This window comes from Cetorhinus maximus, chromosome 24, assembly GCF_964194155.1.
Source record: "Cetorhinus maximus chromosome 24, sCetMax3.hap1.1, whole genome shotgun sequence".
Classification (NCBI taxonomy): domain Eukaryota; kingdom Metazoa; phylum Chordata; class Chondrichthyes; order Lamniformes; family Cetorhinidae; genus Cetorhinus; species Cetorhinus maximus.
The window spans coordinates 38,144,316-38,159,419 of record NC_135902.1 but is presented as its reverse complement, the minus strand read 5'-3'; the positions used below and the strand labels follow the sequence as shown (position 1 = coordinate 38,159,419).

Genomic DNA, 15,104 nt, shown 5'->3' with positions numbered 1-15,104 from the left:
GTTTTAGTTTCACTTTTGCTTTTTAGCAGAACATAGCACAGCTCTGATGTCTGCAAGCTTTCTACTTATGTATAAATGTTCCCATGTACCCAGTCTTAATAAACGAACCCACATGTTTACTCAATCCCTGATGGATGATTGGTGCCTTTTCATCATTATAACATGATAATGTGTTCAGTACTGGTCAAACAATGTGGCAGCAAGATTAAGTAAAGGTACAACATGGTGAACTGCCTTAGATCGTGCTACATGGCATAAGATGACTCTTGACGTTTTGGTCAGACCACACTGAAGTCAAAGCACGGAGAGCTTTGAGATTGTAGCGTGCAGAATGCACAGAAAAGCTTTGAAGACACAGTGCTTAAATAAAGAGCTGGTAAGCAGAGGGACCCTCATGGTGAGACTGCAGCGCATAGCCTGTCAGTTCAAAGAGTGGGACAGCGCATCAAGAGGACCAGCATGGGGTTAGCTCAGTCGGGAAACGTGAGCAACCAGAGTGTGGGCCAGATCGATCGCAAGCAAGGAAGAGTCAAACAAAAAAAAAAATTTTAAACCTCAAAAATCAAGACATAAAAATTGTGATTCTAGTGTGCGGAGCTTTGGAGAAGCACGCGAAAGCAGCTACAACAACACTCATCCCAGGTACTATAGGAGAAGGATGGTCAGAGGGATATTGCCAAAACATCCACAAAATTCCCCAGTTTGTATTGGGATGCAGTTGACCTACTATCCAAAATTCAAAATGTTTAAGCAGCGTACAGAGCTATGGTTTCTTGGTTCAGGTGTGTCTGAACCAGGCAAGCAAGCCATAAAAGTTCATCGAGCAATTGAGAATGAAGGTCTGCCACAGGCTGAACACATCAGGATAACAGCAGAAGAGCTAAAGGATCCCCAAAAGATATGGACTACATTGGAAGACCAGTTCAGAATCAGGTTAAACTTCCATATTCATTGACTAGAGTTCATGTCATTTTGACAACAGCCTACAGGATCCATAGACCACTTCATCAGCAGATGCAGAGCAAAGGGCACGTACTGTGATTTTTCAAACGCAGAGCTAGCAGACAGAAAGGTTGAGTTGGTGAGTGCATCGACTCCTGCGGAAGAATTCCAGAAAGATCCACTAGACAAGCCCAAAACATATAGCATTGAAGAGCTACTCAAGAATGGACGCAAGTACGAAGTGATCTTCACAGGTCAATGAAGCTTACGGGTCCTAAGCACAACCCCAATTGTTGGTACGCTTACTAAAACACCTAAACCCAACAAGATGTGTGGAAGGTGTGGTCTTCTGCATGCACCAAAGAAATTCCCAGCTTTCTATCAATTCTGCAAGGCATATGGCAGAAAGGGCCATTGGCAGTGGCAGTGCACTAGAGCAAAGGCTGACGCAGCTACAAAGAGCTGTGCACTGATCCAAACAGATTGCACACAGCGGATACCTTCAAGCAATAAGTGTGCATGACAAGACAATGAGCGGCGAACACACATTTCACACCAGCAATTTCATGGAAAACATCTCACTGTCCAAAGTGTTTGCCAAGATTAGAATGATCTGCCCTAAGAGAGTTGGTAACTACTCATTATTGGCCAAGATTGACACAAGGGTAAGTGCTAACATACTACCTCTGCAAATTCTAAACGACATGGATCCACAGACATGGAAGGCCATGGCAAAGCCCGATGCTGTGAAACTTTCACCATACAACGGTTCATCAATTCCACGTGCAGGATCCATAGTCCTGGAGTTCAAGTACAATCAGTCCTCCTGGGTGCCACATTGTGGAGACTAAAGGCCCAGTGATTGCAGGTCTACCAACATGCAGTGATGTCACACTAGTAACAATCCATGGAATCAGTTAGACATCACAAGGCAGATCAACCTCAGAAACTATTCCTATCACTTCAGTTCACAACCTAACATCGAAATATGTGGAATGTTTTGACAAAATTGGCAGTTAAGGTCGCAGCAATATTACACTTGCAGGAGAATGATCCACTAAGCAAGTGCAGCTTCCACTTACAAAGGTGAAGGTCAAACTAGACAAAATTGAGAAAGATGGAATCATTAGAAGAATACATGAACGCACATATTGGTGCAGCTCAATTATGTGTGTCATTGAGGGTATGCCTCGGTCCATGACATTTAAACACAGCATTGAAGCATTGTTGCTACAAAATACCCACATTAGTAGGGTTAAATCTGAGATTTGCAAGTGCAAAATTCTTCTCAAAGCTTGCTGCCAAGCATGGCTACTGATTAGTACATCTCAGAGAGAAGCCCCAAGTGTTTATTGTACTTTGTACCCCATTCAGAGGATATTGTTTTCAGTGACTGCCTTTTGGACTGTTAGCCAGGATCTCTTTCAAGCTCAAATGGACCACATTATATGCATTGTGCCAGGATGCATCTGTATCACCAATGACATTGCCGTTGTGGGAAGAACAAAGCAAGAACATGACCATAATCTGCACTTATTGATGCAAGTGGCACATAATGAAGGATTGGTGTTCAACAATCTGAAATGTGCCATCAATATGCAGCAGGTCAATTTCTTCGGTTATATTTATTTCGCTGCTGGCATACGTCCCAACCCAAGTAAAATAGAGGATATTAAAGCCATGCCAACTCCAAGATAAGAACAATCTTTAAATATATCTAGATCTCTTTCATTTCTTGTCTCCATACATTCCTAATTTTTCTCTAAAATCTTCACTAAGGGAATTGTTGAGAAAAGATGTGCCTTTCCTGTGGTACAAAGATCACCAATACCTCTTCGAAGCACTGAAACAGCCATTATCAGAAGCATCGACACAGCAATTTTACAATCCCATGGAGACAACTACTCTGGGCATAGATGCCTTACAGAGAGGTCTGGGAGCATGCATATTACAAAAAGAGCAAACCAATTGCATTTGTTTCAAAATCTCTGTCTGTAAAGCAATCCAATTACTCCAACATAAGAGTGGGAACCAATACCTTTAGTGTTTGGAATTACACGTTTTTGTATCTATTTATTTGGCAAAAGATTTGTGATAGAGACTGACCACAAATGACTGGAGATGATTTGGCGAAAACCATTGACCAGTGCACTGCCCAGATTGGAGTGTCCCTTGATAAAGATTCAAAGATACGACTGCAAAGAACTTGAAGATATTTTCCAAATTGGTCTGGTACATTTTGCGCAATGCAAATGCCAGCAGCTACAAGAAGAAATGCGAACAGTTCCACACTATAAAAATTATGGAAAACCATCATTCAAAGATGGCTTGATTTGATTCAGCATGTCCACTAACACGAGACATCATTTTGGCCTTACTGGTATCAGCTAGGCATCTCACGAGGATTCATTTTTGAAGGCAGACTGGTCATCATATCAGAACCTTTGTGACCTAATATTCAACAACTTCATCACTCACACATGGACATAGATCGGACAAGAAGACTCACAAGAGAGACAGTCCAGTCACCAGTTATGAACAATGACAATGAAGTCATCATCAAGTAGGATGTGTCATGTCAAGAGCATATGCCAAGTCAGCACAAAGAACCATTGATTCCACATGAGGTTCCTACCTATTCTTAGCCCAAAATTTCATGCGACCTCTTTCATGTCCATGGCACTGACTTCATCGTCATCATTAACTACTTTACCAAGTATTTCATTATTTGATAATTGCACAAGTGCTGTGCACACTATAAGTGCTATTTTCAGTTTATTTGGTGTGCCTAGAGAGATCATTACAGATAACGGTCCACAATTTATTGGTAAGCCAGTTCAGGATATGTGTGAGAAGTGGAGTATTGATCACACTACTTCTTCTCCCCATTATCCCAGATCTAACGGCTTAGCTGAATGAGTGATTTGCACAATGAAACCCTTAATTCTCAAATGTGGACAGACCAAGTAAGACCTACATATTACAATGTTACATCTGAGAGCGACAGCTTTAAGTGTAACTATTCCATCAACGGCAAAGCTCATGTGTGGGAGACTGGTGCATACCAATTTACCTACTCCTACCAATTATACTCCCTCAGAAACAAGAGAGCAACTTTTAAAACTACAAGAGAAGATGACCAACATGCATTATAAAAATGCAGGTACAGAATTGCCAGGCTTACATTTGGGGCAATAAATTCAAATCCAGGATCCCACAGAGCATACGAGGCAACCAGCCGAGGTAAAAGGATTTGATCTGATCTAAGGTCCTATGAAGTCATTGAACGCAAAGGCATAATGGTGATGTGTAACCGAGGAGAAATCAGATCCATTCCAGCTCCTCACCATCTAGGACAAGATCCCGAATGAAACCAGGGTCAACATCCAAGAATGACAATCCCACAGATCACTGAGCAATTAATGAAACCTCCAGAAATGTTTTTTTTTTTAAACTCGTTCATGTGGGCATCACTGGCTAGACCAGCATTTATTACCCAACCACATTGCTGTGGGTCTGGAATCACATGTAGGCCATAAGGACAGCTGATTTCCTTCCCTAAAGGATGTTAGTGAACCAGATGGGTCTTTTTATGACAATTGGTACGGTAATGGTTTCATGATTATCATGACTTTCAATTCCAGATTTTTATTGAATTCAAATTTCACCACTTGCCATGATGAGATTCAAACCCAGGTCTCCAGAGCATTACCCTGGGTCTCTGGAATACCAGTCCAGTGAAAATACCACTATGCCACAGCCTCCCCTGTAGCCATCACAAGATCTGGGTGTACTAGCAGGTTAACTTTACACTTTAGAGACTAATAGATTCATCAGTTCTATGCACTTGTATCATGATAACTAAATATGAACATGTAGTGTAAATAGTTATACTTCTTTGGAAGGGGGAGAAAATATATTTAAAAAGAAAGGGGGATGTTGTAACATGCCTTTAAGGAATAGCTGCATGACATCACTAGAGGGAAATGTGAGTGTGTCTTAGATTCGCTTTTAGTCTGTGAGCAGAACACAGCACAGCTTTGATGTCTTCAAGCTTTCTACCTTTAAATAAATGTTCCCATGTGCCTAGTCTTAATAAATGAACCCACAACGTGTTTACCTGATCCCTTATGAGTGATTGGTGCCTTTATATCATTATAAAAACATTACACACTATTGACTTACCTTCCCTTTTGTTCTTTCCTCCTCCCCTCTTTCCCTGCCTTTGGGCTTGCTTTTAAACCTATAAGACCTTGAACTTTTTTCCTGTTCTGATGTGAGATTGTAGAGCTGAAATGTTAACTCTGTTTCTCTCCACAGATGCTGCCTGAACTGCTGAGTATTTCCAGCATTTTCTATTTTTATTTTGGGTTTCCAGAATCCACATCATTTTGCTTTTATTTTTCATTTTAAGAAGCAGTTGTGCCAATATTTCATACTTATGGAGAATTAAAACCATAGGAAAGAGACAGAGTAGAAGAGAGGTACTGGATTATAATTATACCGTATTCCCTGAAGACCTGAACTTGTACCCACTTAAAAATTGGACTTCTCAAATTGGAAGTAAAATGCTTATTTGGCTCTCTTAATATCAAATCTATTCAAAGCAAGCAGGCCCCAGGGTCTCACTTACAATCTGGCCAATTTATATATCGACATGGTGTGAGCTGAGCATTTCTGTGCAATATTTAGCTCAAGCAGGCATTTAATTCTTAAAAATGAAATATCTTTTACAATGTTTCCCTAGTCTGAGCTCCACAGCCTTTGCAACGTTTAAACTGGATCAGCCTGAATTTTGAATTTTGCCTGTGGCTGGTTCATGAAAGTGATCTCGCTGCTCCACCCGGTCAGACAGGAAGCTGTTGCTAAGTTGGATTGCCCGGCTATGAAATCCCAAACTGAACTGGGACTGAGATTTCGAAAAGGATTGTGATCAGCAGTCAAGTCAAATGGAATTCAGCCAATTTATCCAATGGGTAAGTTTCTGGTATCACATAACAATCTATTTCTATAGTGCCTTTCATGACCTCAAGACGTCTTCAACATGGTTCACAGTCAATGGAGTATTTTTTGAAATGCAATCACTGTTGTAACGTAGGAAATGTGGCAGCTAATCTGCAGACACTAAGGTCCTGCAAACAACAACGTGATAGTGACCAGATAAACTGATTTTGTGATGTTTGAGTGATAAATATTGCTCAAAGCACCGGGGATAACTCCCCTGTCCTTCTTCAGAATGCCTTCATATGAACTTTTACATCTATCAGGGAGGGCGAATGGGGGACCTCGGTTTAACATCTCATCCAAAAGATGGCATCCAACAGTGCAGCACTCCTTCAGTATTGAACCAGAGTGGCAGCCCAGAATTGTGTGCTCAAGTCTTTGTTGTGGGACTTGAATCCACAACCTTGTGCCTCAGAGGCAAGTATTCTACCAATTGAGCCACAGCTGACCCATTAATTTTTAATGCTCAGAGTTTTGAAGTATAATAACTGAGAACCTTATCTGGAGTAGCAATTGGACTCGAGTGCGTTGTATACTCGAGATGTTCAATTGATATGAATTACCTTGTGGTTTGTGAACATCTTCTGAACCCTAAGCCAGTGTTGCAGTGCATGGAACTCACTCCACCACAATTGCTAACTGCTGCATTTTGTAGGGGTTATGGGCTCCTTTTTTTTTAAATAAACTTGGCAGTGGTTGTAGTATTGCAAAATCTGCATCAGCTATGGAGTCAGGCTGAAAACATATCTCAGTTCTGATGCAAGATTGAAAGTTTATTGCATCAAGTGACATTGAAATCAAGAGACACCTGAACGTTACTGGCTGTGTGAATGGAGGGGGCAGGGGGCAGGGAGCCTAAGTGTAGAATTTCCACAGGGCATTCTGATGATCTCTGCTTTAATTTCAGTAGGAATTCCAGAGAAATAGCGTTAACAATTATTTATGCCATTTCTTAGGGGTATCTGTCAATGCTGCACCAGGATCTGAGGCTTGGAAATTTGACCACTTATAGTAGAATAAGTGACAGTTTTCTATTAAAAGGGAAGTAAGGCATGAATCTTACCACTGATTACTTCAGCTAGATTTGTGGGTGAAGCCACCCGCTCTCAACACGTGGCATGAAGTGGAATCGTGGATTTCTTTCTTTGAGAGGTTGACAGGTCAAGCTGCAGTACAAGGCTGTAAGTCACATACTTTCAGATTCCCGGTTCCCTCTAATCTCTGCTACAGAGAGACAAAGTTCATTGCTACCAGTGAACCACATTTCCTTTTGTTGTTTGACTTTGAAACTTTTTTTCTGGCTCTTTGTAAGTTTTTAAAACTGTTTAGTTCAGACAGTAATGAAGAAATCTATATCACCATGAAAGGGTTGACAGGTTAGCGAGTATATTTTCAACTGAATCAAACTGTCTGCCTTTGAAGTAATGAGTAAAAGTTTCTCCCCATTCGCTATTTGTAGCAAAATTATAATCATTTTCTTTATATTCACAGTTATGGTTTTGCAACAAACAGCAAAATGAGTGAACTCCTCCCAGTGTATTTAACTCCTTTTTTTATTGACTTACGGGATGTGGGTGTTGCTGGAAGGCCAGCATCTATCGCACATCCCTATTTACTCTTGAAGGTGGTGGTGAGCCTCCTTCTTGAAAACAACCGAGAGGCTTGCGAGGCCATTAAGAGTCAACCACATTGCTATGGGTCTGGCATTACATTATGGGCCAGCCTGATTGAACGGCAGGTCTCCTTCTGTAAAGGACATTAGATGCTGATAGTGTATCCTGACGACACGGTGGGTTCATTCAGTGAAAAGCTGAGCTATGCCAGCTAGGATAGTCCCACGTTCAGTATCCAACTGGTGTCACATTGTATGGCCACCTCAGTTGAGGTCAGCTAGAGGGTTCAGTCGGCCTCAGCGAAGCTGGTTTAGGGAGGGGATATGAGCCAGGCTTCCAATTCCTGATAGATATCCAGTGACAGTGGCTGGAGTGTGTGCGGGTCTGTAGTTGTTGGGTGAGGCCAAGACCAAGGTCAGTTGTGATGACCCTAGCGGTCAAATAGTGTGACAAGACTCAATGTGAAGACTTACACATGGAATGATATCCAAATGAGTGATGTGCCAGGGAAGCCCAGCACTTCATTCACAGTAGAAAACTGTAGGACAGTGGCAAGGAGACAAAATTGGTGAGTTAAAAAAAATCTGATTGTTTTATTGAAAATATCTATATAATAATCAGAGCACAAAATCCCAAGAAATAAAAGTAGGATGATTCATCCCAAGGTATGAATTTAACACTTTGTCTCTCAGCAGCATCTCTGGAGTTTGATTTAAACATGTTGACATTACAGGAAAGGCTCAATACCTCTCTTGTCCTTTCTCATTTGAATGTTTGCAACTGTAGTGAACAACTACAGAATATGATTATTCACTCCAATGTGAAAGAAATACAGGGCGTTTAATTTGCAATGAGGTTAAAAGTGGGTGCTGGTGAATTAACTTACTTCATAGGCTTGAAAACAGCCTTTCCAAAGTTCTGAAATTTTAGTAGCAGCTTCTGATGGACTCCACTTGGCTTCACAACTTGCAGAGGGAGAGAGGAAAAAAAACAAGAAAATTGAAGGTTACAACAGATAAAATAGTGTTCTATATAATATATATTTCCTTCATTGGAACACTGCCCTCAGATACTACTCACTATCCAAGACAAACACAGTATGAAAAACTTCAGACCCAAGGTGCAGTGGCTTCAGAACAGAGAAACCACTTTGGGTTTTATAATGAGGGCAGACTGAACACATACTTGTAGCTTTAAGTGGGGAATCTACATCTTCTGCCCACATCTCTCATCATTTAGTTATAAACTGTAATTCTCGTGATTTAGGGAAAAGTGCTGCCTTCCGCAGAATGATGCGCAAAGTACCAAACAATTAAACTAAGTGCAGCTTTGCTTGTGAATTTCGGGATGAACAAATACTGCCATTGGCGCCATGCAAACCGGTTTACAGATAGATGTAACAACTTGCGTCATGACCTTTTATTTCAGGGTACGACATTAATGCTGGCTAAGCTCATATGTCTTATTCACCAAATATAGAACCTTATAGACATGCCACTGACTGCCCTAAAACTACCTTGCCCTATCTGCACACCAGTACCAGATTGAGGTAGCAAGAATGCCAATGTGGGGAGTTCAGTTCGAAAATTAACTTCCCACCATTATTGTACACAATGGTGTCAATCACATAATAGTGAATACATCATGTAATCAAGTGCAGAAGTCTAAGGCCTTCACTGCACCTGAGATGCCAGTAGCATCCTGGGAAACAAATATAAATATTAAAATGAGCCAATCTTGCTTAATGGGGTAAGAATGCTCACTTTGGGACAGATGTGTGATGCCCCTTGGAGCTGCGATTCTGGGGCGCAGATCCTGGATCGTATTATCAGTTCTTTACAACACTGAACATGGTGGGAAATTATTAAACACACTGCCCTGATTTTACTTTGTACTGGCACAAGTGCAATCTTGAAGGAAAAAGTAATCCTACTAAATTGGCAGATGAGCTGCTTTCTGATTTACAAATTAGCATATGGCACAGCAGCTCTGCTACTTTGACCTTTGCCATTCTGACCTTTAAGTCCAGGAGGACAGGCGGCAGAGTGTTTCAGATATCTCCTTTTTTCCAAGGGCTATGGGGAAAAGGCAGGGGGGCTAGCACTAGGTGAATTGCTCTTGCGAAGAGCTAGCACAAACACGATGGGCCAAATGGCCTCCCTCTGCGCTGTAACCATTCTAAGATCCTATGAAATGGAGACATCTTCTAAACAGCACTTTAACAAATTGCCTCAACAATTTTCCTAAACTTCATGTCTCAGTGGGATTAACATTTAGTTTGACTTTAAACTATTTCCCATTTGGGAAGCAAACTTTGGGCAGTTTGAGGCAAGAGGAAAATAACATACTAGGACTTATTAGAACAATAACCCGCAATATTGTAAGCTAAGTTGCTCTATAAGATAGAGACGTGATGCTAACTTCCTACTGATTAGATATCAGGTAGTAGGAAAGACAACAGCCCATTTAGTATATTTAACTCCCCCAATTCTTAGTAATACACAGGATCCACACAGGCAGTTTTGGCTCCAGCCTTTATCCTTCTGCCTAATGTTGAACCAAATATCTGATATGCACACATTTGGGCACAAGGTCCACTTCTCTACTTACCTTAGAAACAAACACCACTTTATCAGCTTCAAACAGTGTTTGTGTCTTGCTGCCAAGAGAAGAAATCATGCTCTTGTACATGTAGGAGGTAGTACATATTTATACTTATCATTTGTACAATCGTCTAAAGTTCAACTGATTTTAATGCAATCGGTGAACAAGGGTGGTGGGGTTAAATGTTTAAAACAAATATCCCTTGAAAACAAGGAGCTCGTTGAACAGACTGTCAACAGATTTCCTTGTTTCTAACCACAACTGAGTGTGAAAAAGATTGCTGAGAGAGAAAAAACAAGTTGCTTTTTTTCCCACTTCTGTTGACTCATACATCCCCTTCCTGCAGCAAGAGCAGATACAAAGTTTACTTTAAACCAGCTCAAGTAGTGCAGGCACTGCACAAATAGAAGTGACTTAAAATGGCCAAGATTATCCAAACTCTAAAAAGCATCCGTTAATGTCGCCCGGTTTTAAGGTTTGAAACCATTTGCTTCATTTTGTTCATCAATGTGTGGAGTACATTTTAATCAAGATTAAAATTTGCTGCTTCTGGGTCTTCTGCTAATCCTGATCACAAGCAAGAATGCGAGGCGGCACCGAGAATCCTTGACTGGGAATCAAGAAAAACTGTTCAGGATAGAGAAGGTTAAACGTCTCTCATACCTTCTTTACAGTTGCATCTCCCATTCAAAGCCTTTTCATCATCCGTGTAATCTATGAAATATGTGAAAAAAACACTTTATTTATAAAATAATTGCAGAGAGTAAAGATTAATAACCTAAGAAGCAGTTGGAGTGCCATTTTGGGTCTCTATGAAGTAGTTTACACTTTGGAGTGATCACAAAAATGACAGTGCAACTTCAGAGTACAACTCAAACCTGTTTCCATAGCACAACAATGTCAAAATCCTTGGGGAGGCCACCTTGGACCAAGCTCAGCGTGTCGCTCCTGTGCTGTGCAAAAAACCAAGTTTCAAAAGTGTCCAGTGAGTCAGCTTGACCTCCTGGGCACTTCCTAAACTTAAGCATTATTTATTTAAACGCTTGAAGTTAAGCAGGCACACTCATCTGCAATCCACTTGAGCAGAACTTTCTCCTGGCCACACAGGTTAGGTTCACCAACAAGCAATATGATTAGGGCGCTGCCTGCTGGGAGTGTAATTGCAGCCTTTGGTCTTTGTTTCAAATGGACAACCTAAGAATGTATAAAAGCACTCTCAATAGTTAAAAAAAAAAGTTTTATTTTTCAGATACAATAAGGATTTTGAATAAAACAAATCTAATCTGCGGTAGCTCGGTAAAATGTTCAGTGAAAGCGGCTTCTGTTCCCAGTAAATAAGTAGCTCGAAAAAGAAAAAAAAATCTGGGTTTGTACAGCTGCCACTACCAGCCTTCACATCTGACTGTTGGCCTCTGTGTTACTGGCAATAACCTTTAATAACCTAGTATAATTCATTAACCCTTCAATTCTTTCATATGTCATGTAGAACCCCTACAGAGGAAAGATTCAATTCACCAGTCTTCTAATGTCCAATCCCAGAACTTACAGGACACTGTTCAAACCTTTGTGCAACCCAGCTCCTCTGTTCTACGTAAAATGTCTTTTTCATTCACCCTCTGTAGATCTGTTGCTTTTATAGGTAGTGGAATAATCAATTAAAAATGTGAATGAACAGTACTTAAAATAATTAATGCACTGATCAATTATTAAACAAGGTACTGTGCAAATGCATTGATACACTTTGAAAGCTATTCAGAACTTTTCTATATCAAACCACATACATTAGAAACACTGGGATTGATGTGGTCTTTAGTTCATTCCTCCTCCTCCTCCATGTACTATACTCTAAGATGGCTTTGGTGATCATGGGCTTCCACTGGACTGGTCTGTGATTATGCTTAGCAAAGTACTGCAGTGGCTTGCTGTTAACTTCTGCAGTATAGCTAACCAGGAAACTCGCCCACACTTACTGCCTGCATCAGGCATATTGAAAGGATTTACAGGCTGGTAATCAACCTGTTTGGCCATGTTATGAATGCACTTTACATGGCCATCAAGTGCTGAAGTGGGTCTTGAACCCAGAGCTTTTGGCCCAGAGGTAGGGATGTTATCCATTGTGCCACAAGACCTCCCTTTAGCCTGTTAGCAGTTTATTTCTTTGTTTTGGCTGAACTCAGCTCAAACCTTTCTTTTAGGTCTGCATGCATCAAACAATTGATCATTTTATGTACTCCAACAACAGTAATTATTTTTGACCTGTGGCATAAGCATTCCAAACATCATATCTGTTACTATTATAATCATGGAGTCACTATCCATTTCCACTGACTCTCTGAGACTACCATCACACAACTTTATATTAGCACCGAGGGCTGCTGATGTCTGAATGAGCTGGGATTAATTCACAAAAAGGCCATGCCTTTGATGTTTTCAGCACTTTTATTGCTATTGATAACATGATTTAATATCCCCTTGGTTGGCGATTTGCTTTAACTGTAGAAGCAAGGCCTATTAAATGTTATAGATGAGGAAATTGTTCAAAGAAAACCTTGTTATTAGTAACCTTCACTGCTCCCAGCTCAAAGTCAGGGCGCACACACCTTACATATTATAAAATTCCCACCAACTTCACAAAAGTCCCTTGTGGTAAGCTAGTCTCACAATATTCCTGATAACACACCTTCCTTCAGTCCAATTTGCCTCAAAACAGGCACTGAAACAGTGACTCACAAACACCTGGTGAAATTGGAATTTTCCACTTGCAGTTCAAGCACACACCCAGTGAATGAATAATATTATGAAGCGATGTTCAGGATAGAAGGTGGTTTAGAGCTTGTCTGGCAGGGAGATCCGGACTGTTAATATCATGGGAGGGGGTGGTGATTGAGCAGACCTGGGTTTTCACATTCTTGTGGGATTTTTTCCGCGCTGACCCGTGCTGCAGGACTGCTGCCCACGCTGAGTGCCAGATGGAATGTTGGAGCAGCCATCCAATGGGGATGGCATGGGGGTACACCATGCGGGACACCAAAACCTCTCATGGGCTGAAATCAAAACTGCAACAATGAAAAGATTTGCTCTGTATTTCACAAAGCTGAAGTTTACAGTGCCATTTTCACACTGGTAATATAACTTAGGAACCTAGTGTGGAGTGGAGGAGGCTCATGTGGAACATGGATGGTGCAGACCAGCCTGAGAAAGGCCTGAGGATGTACTGTGCACCCAATGCCCTGGGGTGCAAGTCCCAGGAGGCCATCACGTGAGACCAATGCAATGGTAATTGCAGCCAGTTTGTCTATTTGTAAGATTCCTTACCAGCTTCACTGATGCCAAGAACAGCCAAGTCTTCAAGCAGGTGATCAAGAAAGGGATCCGATCGAGGGTACAGTGCATAGCGATCAATTGCTAAGTGAAACTTCAGCCAGTTAGAAGCCAGGTAAACCCGGGAGCTGTAGTGTGTACCTGTTAAGTCCCCTGTCCGTGCTCTTCTCCTTGTAGAAAACAATAAAAAGAAAATGTTAAAGTTAGTGAACCGCTTGGTGACACACCTCTTAGGACAAGGGTTTAATAGTTGCAGTAAAACTAAAAGCAAGGACTTGTCTAACGTTTTTTTTTTATTTCTTTATTTTAAGCACTGGTTTCACTTTGCCATGTAAACAAAATCGCATCAAAGATCAGCAATTATGAGTTGGAGAACAAGGGGATCAAAATGTAATTCAGAGGACCAAAAACCCCAAAGTGTTGGCAAATTTCTAGCTGAAAAGTATTAGTATCAGTAGAAAGGCATTTTCTTTAATGTGAAGTTCTGACTGAAAAGCAGCAGGGAAAATAAAATGAAATGAAAGAGGAGTAAATAAAAGATTTAATGTTTCCCACAAGTGCAGGGGCAACAACATAAACAGCATTTGCTCCTGAGGTTTGTACAATCTTGCACTGTTCACTTCTGTCAGTGGTATTGTCATAATAATGAAGGCAGAAACACTGGATTGCATCCGGAAATATTGGACTTTAAAAATAAGACCTGAGTTTTTTTTTGAAAATGCACACAAGCCGCTGGTTGGGATGCTGCAGGGTAACTCCCTACAAGGAAATTGAACCCCACCCTGCTGCCAGACAAGGTACTTCTAAAAACATCCAGAAACTAATTGCTCCCTCTGGTCCAGACATTGGGACATAATGGGAGTTAACTGTTACCTCATCAAGAGATCCTGTGATGCCCAGACGGATTTGTGAATTTGCTTCCAGCTTAGAACATGCAAAGAGGAGGTTAAAAGTGAGCTGAAAGCCGATGTCTGTCTATTGGTGGGTGTTCTGAGAGAGACCAAGTGCTGCAAGTTTGACTCAGAGGTAACAGCCCCACTCAGTACCCCTGCAAATCGTCATTTTGTAGGTTTCCCTATCTCTCTCCCTCTCTACCGAATTCAACACTACTGGAACCTCGAAACTGACTATTCATCTACTGATGTCAGCTCTACTGGAACCTCGAAACTGACTATTCGTCTACCGGAGTCAATTCTACCGGAATCTCGAATTGCAATGGCCGCAACACCCAATCACCTACTCCTCACTAGTCAAGGACTGTTCCGTATACCCTTCTTTTAATATACATATTCTAAATTCTCACTTTTAACCTGTACAACAGTATATGCGTGTGTTTTATCCTTTCTTGCCTTTAGTAGTTAATAAGCTTACTCCTACCTTTAAGCCAAGAAAGTCTGATCAAAACCAGGACGATTGGGTCTGGGAAAAAGGTATCCGCGAGAGGGGTCCTTTTTGGTTTAAATCTTGTTGTGACCAACAGATGTGGGGTGGGGGGGTAGAATGGGGCTGAATAAAGACAGGAAGCCAGTTCATCCTTCTTCACCCAGGGCATAACAATTTGGGGGGGTGTCCCAGCCAGATGGTGACAAATTGAAGGGTCTCACCTGGATCAACAGCTTT

General features: G+C 41.2%; 1 protein-coding gene across 2 annotated transcripts in view; it reads right to left on the bottom strand.

Annotated features, from left to right (window-relative positions):
- LOC144699793 (pseudokinase FAM20A-like) overlaps positions 1-15,104 on the bottom strand; it is a 65,745-nt gene that overhangs the window by 25,016 nt on the left and 25,625 nt on the right. For both annotated transcript variants that reach the window (XM_078571031.1, XM_078571032.1), the window contains 3 exons: positions 13,479-13,654; positions 10,827-10,877; positions 8,446-8,524 (listed from right to left, as the gene is read on the bottom strand). In XM_078571031.1, the coding sequence (XP_078427157.1) occupies positions 8,446-8,524; positions 10,827-10,877; positions 13,479-13,654 (306 nt within the window). The remainder of the gene's footprint in view (positions 1-8,445; positions 8,525-10,826; positions 10,878-13,478; positions 13,655-15,104) is intronic.